The sequence below is a fragment of the Hemitrygon akajei genome, chromosome 30, assembly GCF_048418815.1.
Source record: "Hemitrygon akajei chromosome 30, sHemAka1.3, whole genome shotgun sequence".
In the NCBI taxonomy this organism is placed as follows: Eukaryota; Metazoa; Chordata; class Chondrichthyes; order Myliobatiformes; family Dasyatidae; genus Hemitrygon; species Hemitrygon akajei.
In genome coordinates, this window is record NC_133153.1 from 5,787,742 (window position 1) to 5,802,414 (window position 14,673).

The 14,673-nt window shown below is 38.5% G+C and overlaps 1 protein-coding gene across 6 annotated transcripts in view; it reads left to right on the top strand.

Annotated features, from left to right (window-relative positions):
• tcf12 (transcription factor 12) overlaps nucleotides 1-14,673 on the top strand; it is a 345,003-nt gene that overhangs the window by 298,136 nt on the left and 32,194 nt on the right. For 4 of the 6 annotated variants that reach the window (XM_073032902.1, XM_073032904.1, XM_073032907.1 and 1 more), the window contains 3 exons: nucleotides 2,358-2,428; nucleotides 10,929-11,000; nucleotides 11,478-11,684. In XM_073032902.1, the coding sequence (XP_072889003.1) occupies nucleotides 2,358-2,428; nucleotides 10,929-11,000; nucleotides 11,478-11,684 (350 nt within the window). The remainder of the gene's footprint in view (nucleotides 1-2,357; nucleotides 2,429-10,928; nucleotides 11,001-11,477; nucleotides 11,685-14,673) is intronic. The other 2 variants (XM_073032903.1, XM_073032908.1) reach the window with 1 other exon arrangement.

Consider the following 14,673-nt stretch of genomic DNA (forward strand, 5'->3'; position numbering starts at 1 on the left):
CTTTCAAATTACCTGTCCTCCCTGTTCAAATGTGCACATTGTTATCATCAAAGGAATGTCCCTTGTCCTTTAGGTGTAGATATAAAGCCAAATCTTGACGTGAGGTGTTAGCCCTCCTGTGTTGGACCATCCATTTGTGAAGTGATTGTTTTGTCTTGCTGATATACAGATCTGTGCAGTTCTCGTTGCATTGGATGGAATATACAATATTGCTGCTTGTGTTTGTGTATAGGATCCTTGGGGTGAATGAGTTTGTGTGTGTATTTGTAGGTTTAAAAAACACAGGGATTTGGTGTTTGTTGAAAATCCTTCTGAGTTTCTCCGAAACTCTAGCTACATATGGGATGACTATGTTTTTCCGTCTGCTTTGGTCCTTACCTATGTCAAACCTACAAAACACTCAGACAGAAACTCATCCACCCCAGGATCCTATACCCAAAAGTAAGCAGAGCAATATTGTCTATTCTGTCATATGCAATGAGAACTGCACAGATCTGTATATTGTTGAGACTAAACAATCACTTCACAAACAGATGGCCCAGTATAGGAGGGCTAACACCTCAGGTCAGGATTTGGCTGTACATCTACACCTAAAGGAGAAGGGACATTCTTTGATGATAACAATGTGCACATTTGAACAGGGAGGACAGGTGGTTTGAAAAGGGTTAAAGAAGCTATCTTTGTCAAACTGGAAAACCCATCCCTGAACAAATGTAGTGGGGTACAACACCATCTATCAGCGACTTGCAATGCAGTCCTAACATCTCTACCCCAGTGTCTCCACAGCAGTTCACACCTCCATTCCTGCAAAGGTTGGACTAATGACCCTCTCATTACCTCTATGACTTTTAACGACCCTCATGTGATTGCTATATCTTTAAACAACTCAGTTTACAAGGCGGAAAACTACCGACCGTGGATTAGAACTAAGAAGCCTCTCAAAAAAGTTGAGAAATAAAGAAGCTATCTTTGTCAAACTGGAAAACCCATCCCTGAACAAATGGAGTGGGGTACAACACCACCTATCAGCGACTTGCAATGCAGTCCTAAAGTATTTCACGCACCTCTGTCCTCACCCCATCCCCCCGCCAGCCCACCAGGGATAGAGTCCCCCTGGTCCTCACCTATTACCCTACCAGCCTACAGATCCAACGTATAATTCTCCGTAACTTCCGCCACCTCCTACGTGATCCCACCACCAGCCACATCTTCCCCTCCCCCTCACTCTCGGCTTTCTGCAGGGATCGCTCCCTACTTGACTCCCTTGTCCATTCATCCCCCCCATCCCTCCCCACCGACCTCCCTCCAGGCACTGATCCCTGCAAACGGAAGAAGTGCTACACCTGCCCCCACACTTCTTCCCTCACCACCATCCCAGGCCCCAGACAGTCCTTTCAGGTGAGGCCTGCGAGTCAACTGGGGTGATATACTGTATCCAGTGCTCCTGATGTGGCCATTTATACATTGGGGAGACCCGCCGCAGACTGGGAGACCGTTTCGCTGAACACCGGCGCTTGGTCCTCCAGCAGTGGCAGGATCTCCCTGTGGCCTCACACTTCAACTCCACAGACCACTCCCACTCCGATATCTGTCCATGGCCTCTTCTACCGTCAAGATGAGGCCACACGCAGGTCGATGGAGCAATACCTTATCTCCCGCCTAGGTAGCCTCCTGCCTGCCGGCATGAACATCCAACTCACAGACCTCCGTTGATACCCCTGCCCCCCCTTACCCCATCCCTATCTATTATTTTAGTCTGGTTCTCTTTCTCCCCCTAGCCCTACCTTTTTTTCTCTTTTATTTCCCATAATTCTGCACCTTCCCCCAGCCCATTTCCCCCAGCCTATCACTTCCCAGCTCTCTACTTCATCCCTCCCCCACTTCTTATCCCCTCTCTACCATCCCATGTTACTTCACTCCTGATGAAGGGTTTCGGCCTGAAACGTTGTCATTACCTCCTCCCATAGATGCTGTCTGGCCTGCTGAGTTCTGTCAGCATTTTGTGTTTTTATTTATTTCCAGCATCTACAGATTCACTTCTGTGTCTCAAAAAAGTTGCCTTGATTTACTACTGCTTGTACCTATTAGTAGTTTTATTTGCATAAAGTAGTGAATTTGTTCTATTTACATACGTAGGTGGTACCTTCCAACAATTGACATTTAGTGTATTGAATTTAAATTTGTACTTTTTTTTAAGATTTGCAGTTTCATTCTTCAAAACTGCCATGAACAGGAGCCTTGACATGAGCTGATTTTGTTTTCACATATGGCCTCTCTTACTGTTTGCCAGACTGAAAACTGCTTGTAACCAATTGCAGATTAATGAAATGGCTTACTATGGATCTTAATTTACACAGGTGCTAACCAGTGGTCAAGACCAGGCGGAGCTCCATCATCTCCTAGTTATGAAAACTCTCTTCACTCACTGGTGAGGCAGACCAGATATTCTAAAATGTTTGGCTATATTGTACTGTAAATTTAGTTTGGAAATTCTGGAATTGATAAATGTATTTTACTGAGTAATCTTTTAACTTCCACTCCATTAAATGGCCTGATGGGAATTAAGAGAAGATAATTGTTATTTTTTTAACTATTTGTCAATCCCCACAGGAAAGGGGAATTGTGAAATCTAAGATAGTGTTACCTAACAATCATTAGAATTGTGTCCTTTGGTCTCATTCCTAAATAAAAAAAATATGAAATCTAGGTTGGAATTAAAAGCCTTCAGCAGCCCTGATGAATTGGTTGAGTTTTGAGCTTTCTGGCAGCAAGTGGCTTTGGTAATCTTGTTCCTCCTAGCCATCATCTGAGATCTCCTTTTCTTTCCTGCATTTTTCTTTTACTCTGTACTATATATTCCAGAGAAATGTGACTCCTTAATATATCACATCTTCCATTCTTATTTGAATCTAACAACTCGCAGCCATATTTGTCTTCGGGGAGTTAGTAACTATAGATTTACTCAAGCTTTGGGAATGCTGTTCTTGAACCAATTTTGGCTCTTATCATTGATGTTTTGGGTAATGTCTGTTGACAAGATGGAAAGGCTTTGGCGTGTTGAATGAAGAAATCCAGTCTTTTTCAGAGATATGAGAGACTAATGATGCTGGAATCTGGAGCAAAAAACTGCTGGAGGAACTCAACAAGTCTGGCAGCATTTGTGCATGCAGAGGAAAGCCAAAAACTGGGGTTAAAATACAGTGTCTCATCCTAAAATGTCAGTCAATCCTTTGTATCCACAACTGCTGTCTGCTCCGATGAGTTCCTTCAGAGGTTTTAGTTTTGCTTCAGTTTCTGCTTCCTTGTTCACTTCCTTTCTTCCTATGGAAGCATGTTTCCTCTTGTTCTCAACTGTGCTTTCCCTGACATTTTTCTATGGCTGTTTGTCCCCATTTTGTTCTGCTCTCTTTCCTTTTATGCTATTTGTCTTTGATTTTTTTCATACTTTTCCTTTTTGATTTCTGTCCATCAGCTATCGCAGGGTAGCCTGGAGGTTTTATTTCTTTGCTGTAACTGGCAGGTTGTCTGATAGATAGCTCAGATTTGTTAATCATGAAATTGACTTTCAAACTTGATTGTGTAAGCATATCAAGATTTTGATTTCCTTATCCTGATAAATTTCTGAAAATCAGATGGGCACAATTATGTGCGGATTCTTTTATGTTCTAATGATAAATTTCCTTGAAAATTACAAACAAACCAAAATGCAATTTTGTATAATGTCATCACCAGAACATATTAATTTTATGCTTAGGTCAATTCCTGAAAAATATACTTCCTCAGATCCTTTATATAGAAGTACGCATTTTTTCAAACTTCAAATTGTGCTTTCTTTGATCTTCCATTCCTTGTAATATCAGATTTGCATAATTCCACAATTTTAGTTTCCTTTATTCCAGCAAAATCTACCCTTTCACCTTAACTCCCTGAAGTTGGAGACACAGACACTGAAGCACATCAAGCTCCATTAGTTTGCTTTGTTAAAACTTTGTTAAATAACCAACTGTTTTTTTTTTGTTTTATTATCTGCTATCTTCAAGCTCTATACATTTGTCTTTCAACTTCTACCCTATTACTAAGATTGTGACCATATGTTCATCCAGCTCTGCTGTTTTCTCTTTTGTTCACCAAATTCAAACCCCAAGCCAAGTCTCCTCACCTCAACATTTAAATGAAGCAAATTTGTAATGTTTCACTTGTACACATTTTGCATTTCTCTGGTCAGAAAATGTGAATCTAAGTTTGTTATTTTTTTTGGAAGTTTTTTTTAGCTTTTTGTTAGCAGAGAAAGGAAATGTAAAACTGTTGATATTCTCATTTGTCCATTACCATCTTCCTATAGTCAACTAACTACATTCAGAAATTGCCTCAGGTGTTTGGAAATGTTATCTATGTGGTCTAGTTATAGGAAACCCAGCTAAAGCTAATTACTTTCAATATCTGAATAATTAAGGATATTTTACTTGGGTTGAAATTTCAGTAAATTATTTTGCCCTCTCGCATATATGACAAGGCCAGAAGTGAAGTTTATATGACGCATTAGCTTTGATGCTTTTCCTTTTGAGAGATGAAGGAAACCTCAGGGATCACTGTTGCAGAATTTTTTTTAGAAGAAGCCCTATTAAAATGTTTTTGGATTAGCTCCAGGGATAATGCACAGTAAGAATTCTTCAACAAATATTTAAAATCATATATTGTGCTATTTCTATTTATTTATTCATATTTGTAAATGAGTATTTACTACTTTTCACCCAAGTGATAGTTTGACAGCTTGATATTTACCTATAAAAGTAGGTATGGTAGAGTGCTTTGACTCCAATGCAGAAACAAAAAAAACTTTAAAAATAATTCAACTTTGCACAACATCAGATTATTTAGTCTATCAAAGAAAGTGATATGTTTTTAGATTTTCTTTTGTCCGGAGAATATCAGTTAGAAAAGCTGGAATATTATTTAGTATGGTGGAAAAAGTTAAGGCAATATGCATAATTCCTTGATGTTTTCATGTGTCAACATTGAATGCTGTGTATCAGCTGAAGCAGAGGAGGAAGACAATAAATGATGCAATATTAAAACCTTGTTGACAATTATAATTAGATATGACAAAAGTTGTAGTACTGGCAATGACAAATGGTGATATTCTCATTTGCCCAATACCATCTGCCTATAGTGACAGTATGAAGTGAAGTAAACTACATTCATAAATTGCCTCAGGTTTTTGAAATGTTATCTATGTGATCTTGTAATAGGAAACCCAACTTAAAGCTCATTACCTTCAATAGCTGAATAATTAAGGATTATGTAGAGGGTTTAAGGAAGTTTATGTTAAAAGGAAAATAGATGAAATTGAGCAATTCTTTGATCCTTTATCATTTAATTAATGAACACTGATAGCTGCTATACTGAGATACCTGGTTAGAGGGGGTTCTATGCCAACTCTGCATGGTTATCCAATATTTTTGCTAAATTGCATGGTTGCAATGCATCCCATGAGCAGAGAGGAGCTATATATTAAAATGGAGAGAGACACCCACAGGAGCAAGTGAAACACTATGCAAGATTGTCATGTTTAAAGGAATGGAAGAAATATTTTTTAAATTGTTTTTTATATTTTTTTAAATTATGATGGATATAGATAGAGTGAATGCAAGCAGGCTTTTTCCACTGAGGCTAGGGGAGAAAAAGAACAGAGGACATGGGTTAAGGGTGAAAGGGGAAAAGTTTAAAGAGAACATTGGGGGGGGCTTCTTCACACAGAGAGTGGTGGGAGTGTGGAATGAGCTGCCAGATGAAGTTGTAAATGCGGGCTCACTTTTAACATTTAAGAAAGACTTGGACAGGTACATGGATGAGAGGTGTATGGAGGGATATGAGCCAGGTGCAGGTCAGTGAGACTAGGCATAAAAATGGTTCGGCACAGCCAAGAAGGGCCAAAAGGCCAGTTCCTGTGCTGTGATGTTCTATGGTTCTATGTTGCTAGTTAGCGGAAGAAATGTTGCCTGTATAGAGGATGAAGGGCTGCTGAAATGTCATGTGACCAGCATGTAGCTGAAGGAAACTATACAAATAAATGTGAAGCCTACTTTCAGCAAACTCACTAAGAAAATACACTTTGTTCACAAATAAGCATATGCTTAACAGAAATGTGCAGGTTTTCTTTTAAGAACTTGACGCCACTATACAGGAACTAGAAACCCGTTTGACCGGCATTCCATAACTACCATCCACTCACTCCACCTCTAATATACAGTTGCAGTAATTTTGTATCATCTACGGGATGTACTGCAGCAACTTACCAGTACTCCGTAGGCAGTACCTACCAAACCCATCACCTCCTGGTTCACCCCAAACTTCACACCAGCCTGACTTGGAAATATATTGCTGTTCCTTCACCATTGTTGGCTCAAAATCGTGTATCTCCCTCTTTTATAGCATTGTTGGTATACCCACACCTCAAGGACTGCAACAGGGTAAGAAGGTAGTTCAGCATAATGTTAAGGGCAATTATCTGCTGGTTCAGCCTGTGAAGACCACATTGCTATATTAAAAAGAGTTGCGAATTTTCCCTACAATTTGGAAAATGGATAGACACAGTAAAATTCTTAATAGTTACTTAAAATTATTCTTTTTAAATGCTGTTACAACCTACAATAACAAAATTGACACAAACTTCATTAAAGTATAGTGTTTTATAAACTTTAGTGTTTTTTTTCCTCTTATGATAATGTGCCTTGGTCTCATTGTTTAGCTTCCCACTAATTCCCACCCTCTAAGAGGAGGTTGGGTGAGGTAAAGTAGAATGTTTAAAACTGGAACATGTCCCTAATTGTGTTCATATGCCACAGAACATGTTAATAAAGTTGTTCTTAGGGTATATTGGAATATGGGCTGTGGATGCAGAAGAAAAGAATTAAAAGAAAAAAATCATGCCAAGTCTTTACAAATGACCTCAGCCATGATACTGTTCAGATCTTGGCACCCCACTGCAGGATGGAGGTCAAATGTCTTGAGCAGGTTTAAAGGATATCTATTGCAAAGATTTCAGGAATGAAGAGCTTCGCTTGTGCAGAAGTTAGTGAACTTGATATGGTTATAGAGAAAGTTGGGTATATTCACTATAAAAGATTTTGTTAACATACACGGAACCAAGAAACAATTTTCAGTGGCAGACAGATTGACTATAAAGGGTCACAAATTTATATCAATTGACAAGGAAGAATGGGAGAGATGAGTTGAATTATTGACATAGTAAATTACTGATAGAATTCATAGCTTAAATGTGTAGTGGAAATATTCAGTATGTACTTGCATAAGAGAAATTAATACATACATACTTGTAAAACTTGCAGCACTTGAGAGAAGGAGCAAGGGAATGACGTAATTAGACCTATTTCACAGAGATGAGCAGAGTGAATGTCTTTTGTGCTTTGAGCCTTTTATAAGCAGGAAGGAGCTTAAATTAAGTTTAGTTTATAAAAGTCAGACACTAACTACTTTGGTTGATTACTTTTAAGACCTAATTTTAGATACATTAGATGCCTCCAGAAACTGCATTTTTCTTTGACAGAAACATCTACATTGCCTGTTTAAAAAAAAAGAATTTGCCCCTCCTTAGAAGTTTTCATATTTTATTATTTTACAACATTGAGTCACAGCGGATTTAATTTGGCTTTTATGACACCTTAACAATTGAAAAAGACTCTTTCGTCTCAAAGTGAAAATAGATCTCTACAAAGTGTTCTAAATTAATTACAAATATAAAATAGTTGATTGTATAAGCATTCACTCCCTTTAACATGACACACCAAATCATCACTGGTACAGCCAATTGGTTTTAGAAGTTACATAATAAGTTAAGTGGCAGTTACCTGTGTGTAGTCAAGGTGTTTCAATTGATTGTAGTAAAATAACACCTGTATCTGGAAGATCCAACTGCTGGTGAGTAAGTATCCTGGCAAAAACTACACCATGAAGACAAAAGAACACTCCAAGCAATCCAAGAAAAAGTTTCAAAAGTACAAGTCAAGAGAGGGGTAAAAGAAAATTTCCAAGTCACTGAATGTCCCTTGGAGTTGAGTTAAGTCAATCATAAAGAAATGGAAAGAACGTGGCACAACTGTATATCTGCCTAGAGCAGGCTGTCCTCAAAAACTGAGTGATTGTGCAAGAAGGCTACTAGTGAGGGAGGCCACCAAGATACCTATGACAACTCTGGAGGAGTCTCAAGCTTCAGTGACTGAGATGGAAGAGACTGCACATATAACAACTGTTACCCAGGTGCTTCACCAGTCGCAGCTTTATGGGGAAGTGACAGAGAAAGCCACTGTTTGGGAAAAAAATACTCAAATTAAATCTCGGTTAGAGTTTTTCAGAAGGCACCTGAGAGACTGAAGTCAGACGTTAGAATGTTCTATGATCTGATTAAACCAAAATTAAGCTATTTGGCCAACAGACTAAATGCTATGTTTGTCATAAGCCAAACACTGCACATCATCAAAAACACACCATTCCTATCGTGAAACATGGTGCTGGCTGCATCATTCTGTGGTATGCTTCACTGCATCAGGCCCTGGAAGGCTTCTGAAGATGGAGGGTAAAAAGAGTGCAAAAAATACAGGGAAATTTGGGAGGAAAACCTGATGCAGTCTGCAAGAGAACTGCAACTTCGGAGAAGAAATGTTTCCCAGCAAGACAGTGACCTCAAGCATAAAGCCAAAGTTAATGTCTTTACAACAGCAACAAAGTTAATGTCCTGGAGTGGCCAAGTCAGAGTCCAGATCGCAATCCAATTGAGAATTTGTGGTTGGACTTGAAAAGGCTGTTAACTCACAATCCCCCAGTAATCTGACAGAGCTTGAGCAGTTTTGTAAAGAAGAATGGGAAGTATCCAGATGTGCAAAGCTGATAGAGACCTATCCACAAAGACTCGAGGCTGTAATTGCTGCCAAAGGTGCTTTATCTAAATTCTGACTTCAATGATGTGAGTAATTATACTATCACTTATGTTTAATAATTGTCATAAATTTTGGCCAATTTGTAGAAATTTGTTTTCAGTTTGACATAATAGAGTCTTTTTCTGGTGATCAGTGTTTTTTGTAAAAAAAAGCAAAATGAAATCCACTGTGATTCAATGTTGTAAAACAATAAAATATGAAATCTGCCGGTGGGGGTGGTGGTGAATGCTTTTTATAGGCACTGTAAGTGACCACAACCTATTTATTCCAGTGTTAACTAATTTTCAGCATGAAGATCTAAGCCGAACATTTTTCCTCACTATCATCTGAATCACTGGAAAGTCTTCTGAGTTTATTAAAACAATTATAATTTTTGAAAGTTTAGATCCATCTTAAGAGGTTCACTTTCTTTCTGTCGTAATTCAGAAGAAGGATATTTTAAGCACATGCAGGAAAGGATTTTCATTGTAACACCATGACCTAATTTTAACAGGAATGTGGTTCTTGAGTATTCTCTATTGCTTAATGGGGATTTTGGGGGAAGCATGGTGAGCATAGAAATCTTCAGTTTTTAAATTTTTTTTTAGTTAATTGGTATCAATTGCTATCCCATGTTAAACAACACCATTTTATTACAAGACTACTGCAAGCTAACTGGAATAATAGGATATTACTCTCTGGTTGTGAGATTTTTTCCAAGCAATGAGCAAATAAAATTCAAAGTAATTATTAGTGGAAACCAAATTTGAAGCTACCACCCACCCTCCTCTTCGTTTCTGCATTGAGATTTGCAATACTGAAATAGGGGCCTCAAGAGACTGCAAATTCTGGAAATATGACTCACAAAGTACTGGAGGGACTCAAAATGTCAGGCAGCATCTATGAAGGAAAATGAACAGTCGATTTTTCAGGTGATACTCTTTATCTGAACTGAAAAGAAAAAAGACAAGAGTCTAGAATAAAAAAGCAGGGGGAGTGTGAGGTGCACCAGCTGGTGGGGACAAGAAGAACCTATCCCAATTATTTCAGGGAGGTTGGATTGAGTGAGGGCAAACGTGCAGGGTCAAGTTTTGTATCGCATGCAGCCTCTTTTACATCGGTCAGACCAGGCACATATTGGTGATCATTTCATTGAGCACCTTAACTCTGTCCACTGTAACATCTAGAATCTTCTGTTGGCCAGCCATTTTAATTACATGTCCATTCTCAGACTGGCATGTATATCCACAGTTGGAGAACATTCGGTAATCTATCTTGTTAGTCTCAGACCTGATGAGATAACAATGATACCTAACCACTGATGACTGCTCCTCTCAGTCTACCTACCTTCTCTCCCCCCCCCCCCTTATTTTCTTTTATCCCTCTGGCTCCTTACCACTTCACTTTTCCCTGCCTCACTCTCATGACCTGTGCAACACTTGCATCTCCATCACTTTTTTTCCCAACCACCTCCTCTTTTTCCAGTGATCTGCCCTCCTGTCCCATCAGATTCTTTCTTCTTCAGTCCTTTATCTCTTCCATCAATCACCTCCCAGTTTGTCACACCATTTACTTCTCTTCGCACCCCCCCCCAGCTCTTCCCACCTTCCTTCCTATCTGCTCCCTCTCACCAGGATACAATGATTACCTGCCAGATCATACACTTCCTTCTTTCCCAACCCTTTTATTCTGACCCCTGCCCTCTTTCCAGTACAGATCTTGGTCTTGGTCCGAAATGCTAACTGTTCATTTCCCACTATAAATGTCGAATGTTGAGTTCTCCAGCATTTTGCCTATGTTGCACAAAAACAGGGGATGACGGTTTCCTTTGTATTTTGAACATCAAGAGAGATCAATGTTACCCGTTAAATTTCTCCTCTTTGTCTAATCAAGTTGTAACTTCAGCATTAATTCACTTGAGTTATTGGGTTTGCTTTGCTTTTGTGGTATTAGTATTAATGCATTTTGCTTTCTGTTATGTCTTGGCTTTACCAGAAAAACCGGGTTGAACAGCAACTTCATGAGCATTTGCAAGATGCAATGTCTTTCTTAAAGGATGTCTGTGAGGTACTACTTCTCTTTCAGTGGTGCATTTCCTGGTTTACTGTTCTAGACCTGTAGACCATCTGCATGAATTACAACAATATGCCAAACAGTATTTTTCTTCTGGCTTAGATCCATATTTTCTGTTTTAACCATTTTGATTTATTTGAAGATACATATCCAAGAAAGAAGCATGTCAAGGAACAGAAGTACCATCTCAATATTTCTTTCTTGTGTTGAGAAAATTACAACTGATCAAATTGCTTTTTCAAAATTGCCTTTAATGTGCACTTTTTTTGAAATTTTCCTTTCCCCAGATATCCTATTTATAATTTGAAACATATTCCAAATGCCTGTGGCTGCTGTTGAAACCATTTGTTCTGTTGCTATTTTTTTCATTCTTTATTCATGACATACCTATTAAACCACCAGCTCTGAGTTTACCTTATCAGAGTTGATGCCTTAGCAGATGTCTTCATTTAATATCTTGTTTCTTGACAGCAAACTCGGATGGAGGATCGTCTAGACAGATTAGATGATGCCATCCACGTTCTCAGAAACCACGCTGTTGGGCCTTCAACTAGCATGTCTGGTGGCCATGGTGACATGCATAGTTTACTGGGACCATCACAAAATGGGCCAATTGGAGGACTGAATTCAAACTTTGGAGCATCTGCACTGGTAACATCCAGTCGACAAGCATCAATGGTAATTTTGTATTAACACAAGTTAATTTTATTTGTGGCAGAAACATACAATTAGTAATCCTCGAAGAAATTACTCCTAGAGCCATTGTTTTATTTTTGTCAACACAAACCTAAACCAAAAATCCCCATATGAAGAAGTGGTGCACCACTACTTTTGGAATTGATTGAGAGGTATCTCTTTGCTTTGTACAAATATACTTTGTTCTGCGTACAGACAAGTTTTTAAGATTTAGTTCAGTGAATGATTATGACTAACCACATCCAAAAGTGTAACTACATAGTTTTATACACTGTTGCACATACAAGTGTTTGTGCTGCAGACGAAATCCACAATGTCATTTTATATTATCTTCCAATGTGACTGTGATTGATTACAGTTTTTAAAAAACTGCTTCAGATTTTCAGCAAGTAAATTTTTGGCTGTAGAGTAGCCATAGAAAATAGAATGCATGTTCCTGTTGAGTTAGTCACTAATTGTTTATGCTTTGAAATCTCTATTAAGTCAGTTCTGATTTGCTCCCCAATCCAGCAATCCTCTACCCTTATGGACAGTTTTCTTATTTAATATTTGGTATCTGTTGCATTCTAATTTGAGCAAAATAGTTTGTTTTTAACTTGCTATAAATTTATTGAAGGTGATGTGCAGGTTGCTTGTCCACCTTATTTAATATCAAACATTTTGTTGCAAATACTGAATGTGACTGGCGTTATCTTGATAAAAATTTGCTGATACCTGTTTGCTGTTTCTGCTCAACTATATTGCTCTGGAAAACTTATAAGTGGTTTGTATGCACGTGCCTGCTGAATGTTAAATCTGCTGTCACTTTGAACATGCCCAGAGGTGCATACTTACTTTGGTGACTGGTGAGAGTGTACACAGTGTGGGCACTTAATTGTAAATCCTGTTGAAATGAAGGAATGGTTGGACTATATCAGTGCTAAACTGGCTATCAAATATATAAATTATTTTTAAACTTAAAAATTGCAAATGCAGAGCAAAACAAATGCATTTAAAATACCCCAGAGCCTTCTCATTGAATAAATGGAGCTACTGAGCCTGTTCCAAGTCTAGCCTGTGAAAGTGAAGGCCTATGCTTTACTGTTGGACTCCACATCCAGCATTGGAGCTTAATAGTTAACTATATAGAAGTTAATGACTTGTGCCTTTCTGCACACTTGCTTGAAAGTTTCAAGCTTCCATTCAGAGGTCAGTGCCAGCAGTGCCCAAAAGGACTGCAGGCTTTTTGACTGAGGATATAGGTAATTTAAAGCTGTCATTCCAAATTAATTTTATCTTTTCCTACTTTTTCCTAGAAGAAATTCACATATGTATCAAAGTTAAGTTTAAATTTAAGTTTTAAGAGAATTTAAGCATGCACATAATATAATTGCAATGTGTAAATCATAAAACTTTTGATTTTTTAATTAAAGAAGATTAATTTTGTGTGGTGAAATCATTGCAGAGAATCAGTGTTATTTATTAAGTGGTTTATGTTCTTGAGTAGCCACCTGCTCGATATTTTCTGAAACATCACTGACTCTGCCAAATTTAGTGAGAAACAGCAAATGCCTGTGAGAACAATGTGAAAAATCACCTTGTTTCATTTGTTTTGCTATTTGCTGTTTAAATAACTTGCTGGATAAAGATGTTTCATGTTGCAGATATTGTTAGTACAGTTATGATAGCTCATACTCTGCCCAACAGCATAGTGCATAGTTAAAACCTACTCTGAGAGGACAAGAATATAAAAGCAATGCTGAGGCTTTATAAAGCATTGATCAGAATATGTTTGGAGTATTGTTGACAGCGTTTCTCCCTATCGATGCTGCCTGGCCTGCTGTGTTCCACCAGCATTTTGTGTGTGTTGTTGTTGGAGTATTGTGAGCAGTTTTGGGCCCCTTATCTCAGAAAAGATGTGCTGGCATTGGAGAAGCTACAGAGAGGTTAATGGGAATGATTCCAGGAATAAAAAGGTTAACATTTGAGGAATGTTTGATAGCTCTAAGCCTGAATTTACTGGAGTTTAGAAAACTGAGGGAGGATGTCATTGGAACCTATGAGTATTGAAACTCCTAGTTAGAGTAGATGTGGAGAGGATGTTTCCTGTTGTAGGATGTTCTAGGACCAGAGAGCACAGCCTCAATTATTGCCACAGATGGCTGTGGAGGGCAAATCATTGAGTATGTTTAAAGCAATGGTTCTTGTTTAGTCAAGGTGTCAAAAATTACGGGAGAAGGTAGGAGAAAGGGGTCATTGTCTGAACGCTTAGTGCCTAGGTGGCACATGGGACCTCGAGAAAGGGCAATAAATCAGCCATTGATGGCATGGTGGAGCAGCCTTGAAGGGCTGAATGGGAGAATTCTGCTCCTATGTCTTATGGTCTAAGATGTGGAAAATGAAGTAACACAATTTGCGTCTGCAGAGCTTTCTGACCCACTTTTAACAATATGAGCATTGTTGACAGCTTATTGCTCATCCCGTTTGTCCTCGGGAATATGCTGATGTAGCACCACGAACTACGGCAGTCCTTCTTATATAGGTACCTGGATCTATCCTGTAATATAGCTGAAGTGCTGATACAATTTCAAATATTTATTTGCGACTGTGCTTCTCGTTAAACCAGAAATTCTAGCAGAAAATCGTGTTCTTTGACTGGTTTGTGTGGAAAAAGATATGCCTTGTCCTAGATATCTAGTCCTAGTGAATGGCATGCTGGTGACAAACCACACCTGCAATTTGTTTTTGTTGGAGAAATAACTGCCTTGTGAAATTTAGTATATGGGGGAAACAGACTCCCATAGAGAATTTTCAGTTTATGCTCATAATTTTTCCAGATGTATAACAACTGGCACATTGGTTTTCTTCAAAACGTTATGGATCAAATGGATAAGGCGGGCAAAATGATCTTCATTGCAGAAGCTGAGGAAATCACGTTGAAAGTTTGCAGTAGCCAAGAGGACACGAGCATAGATGAGAACTAATGGAATAT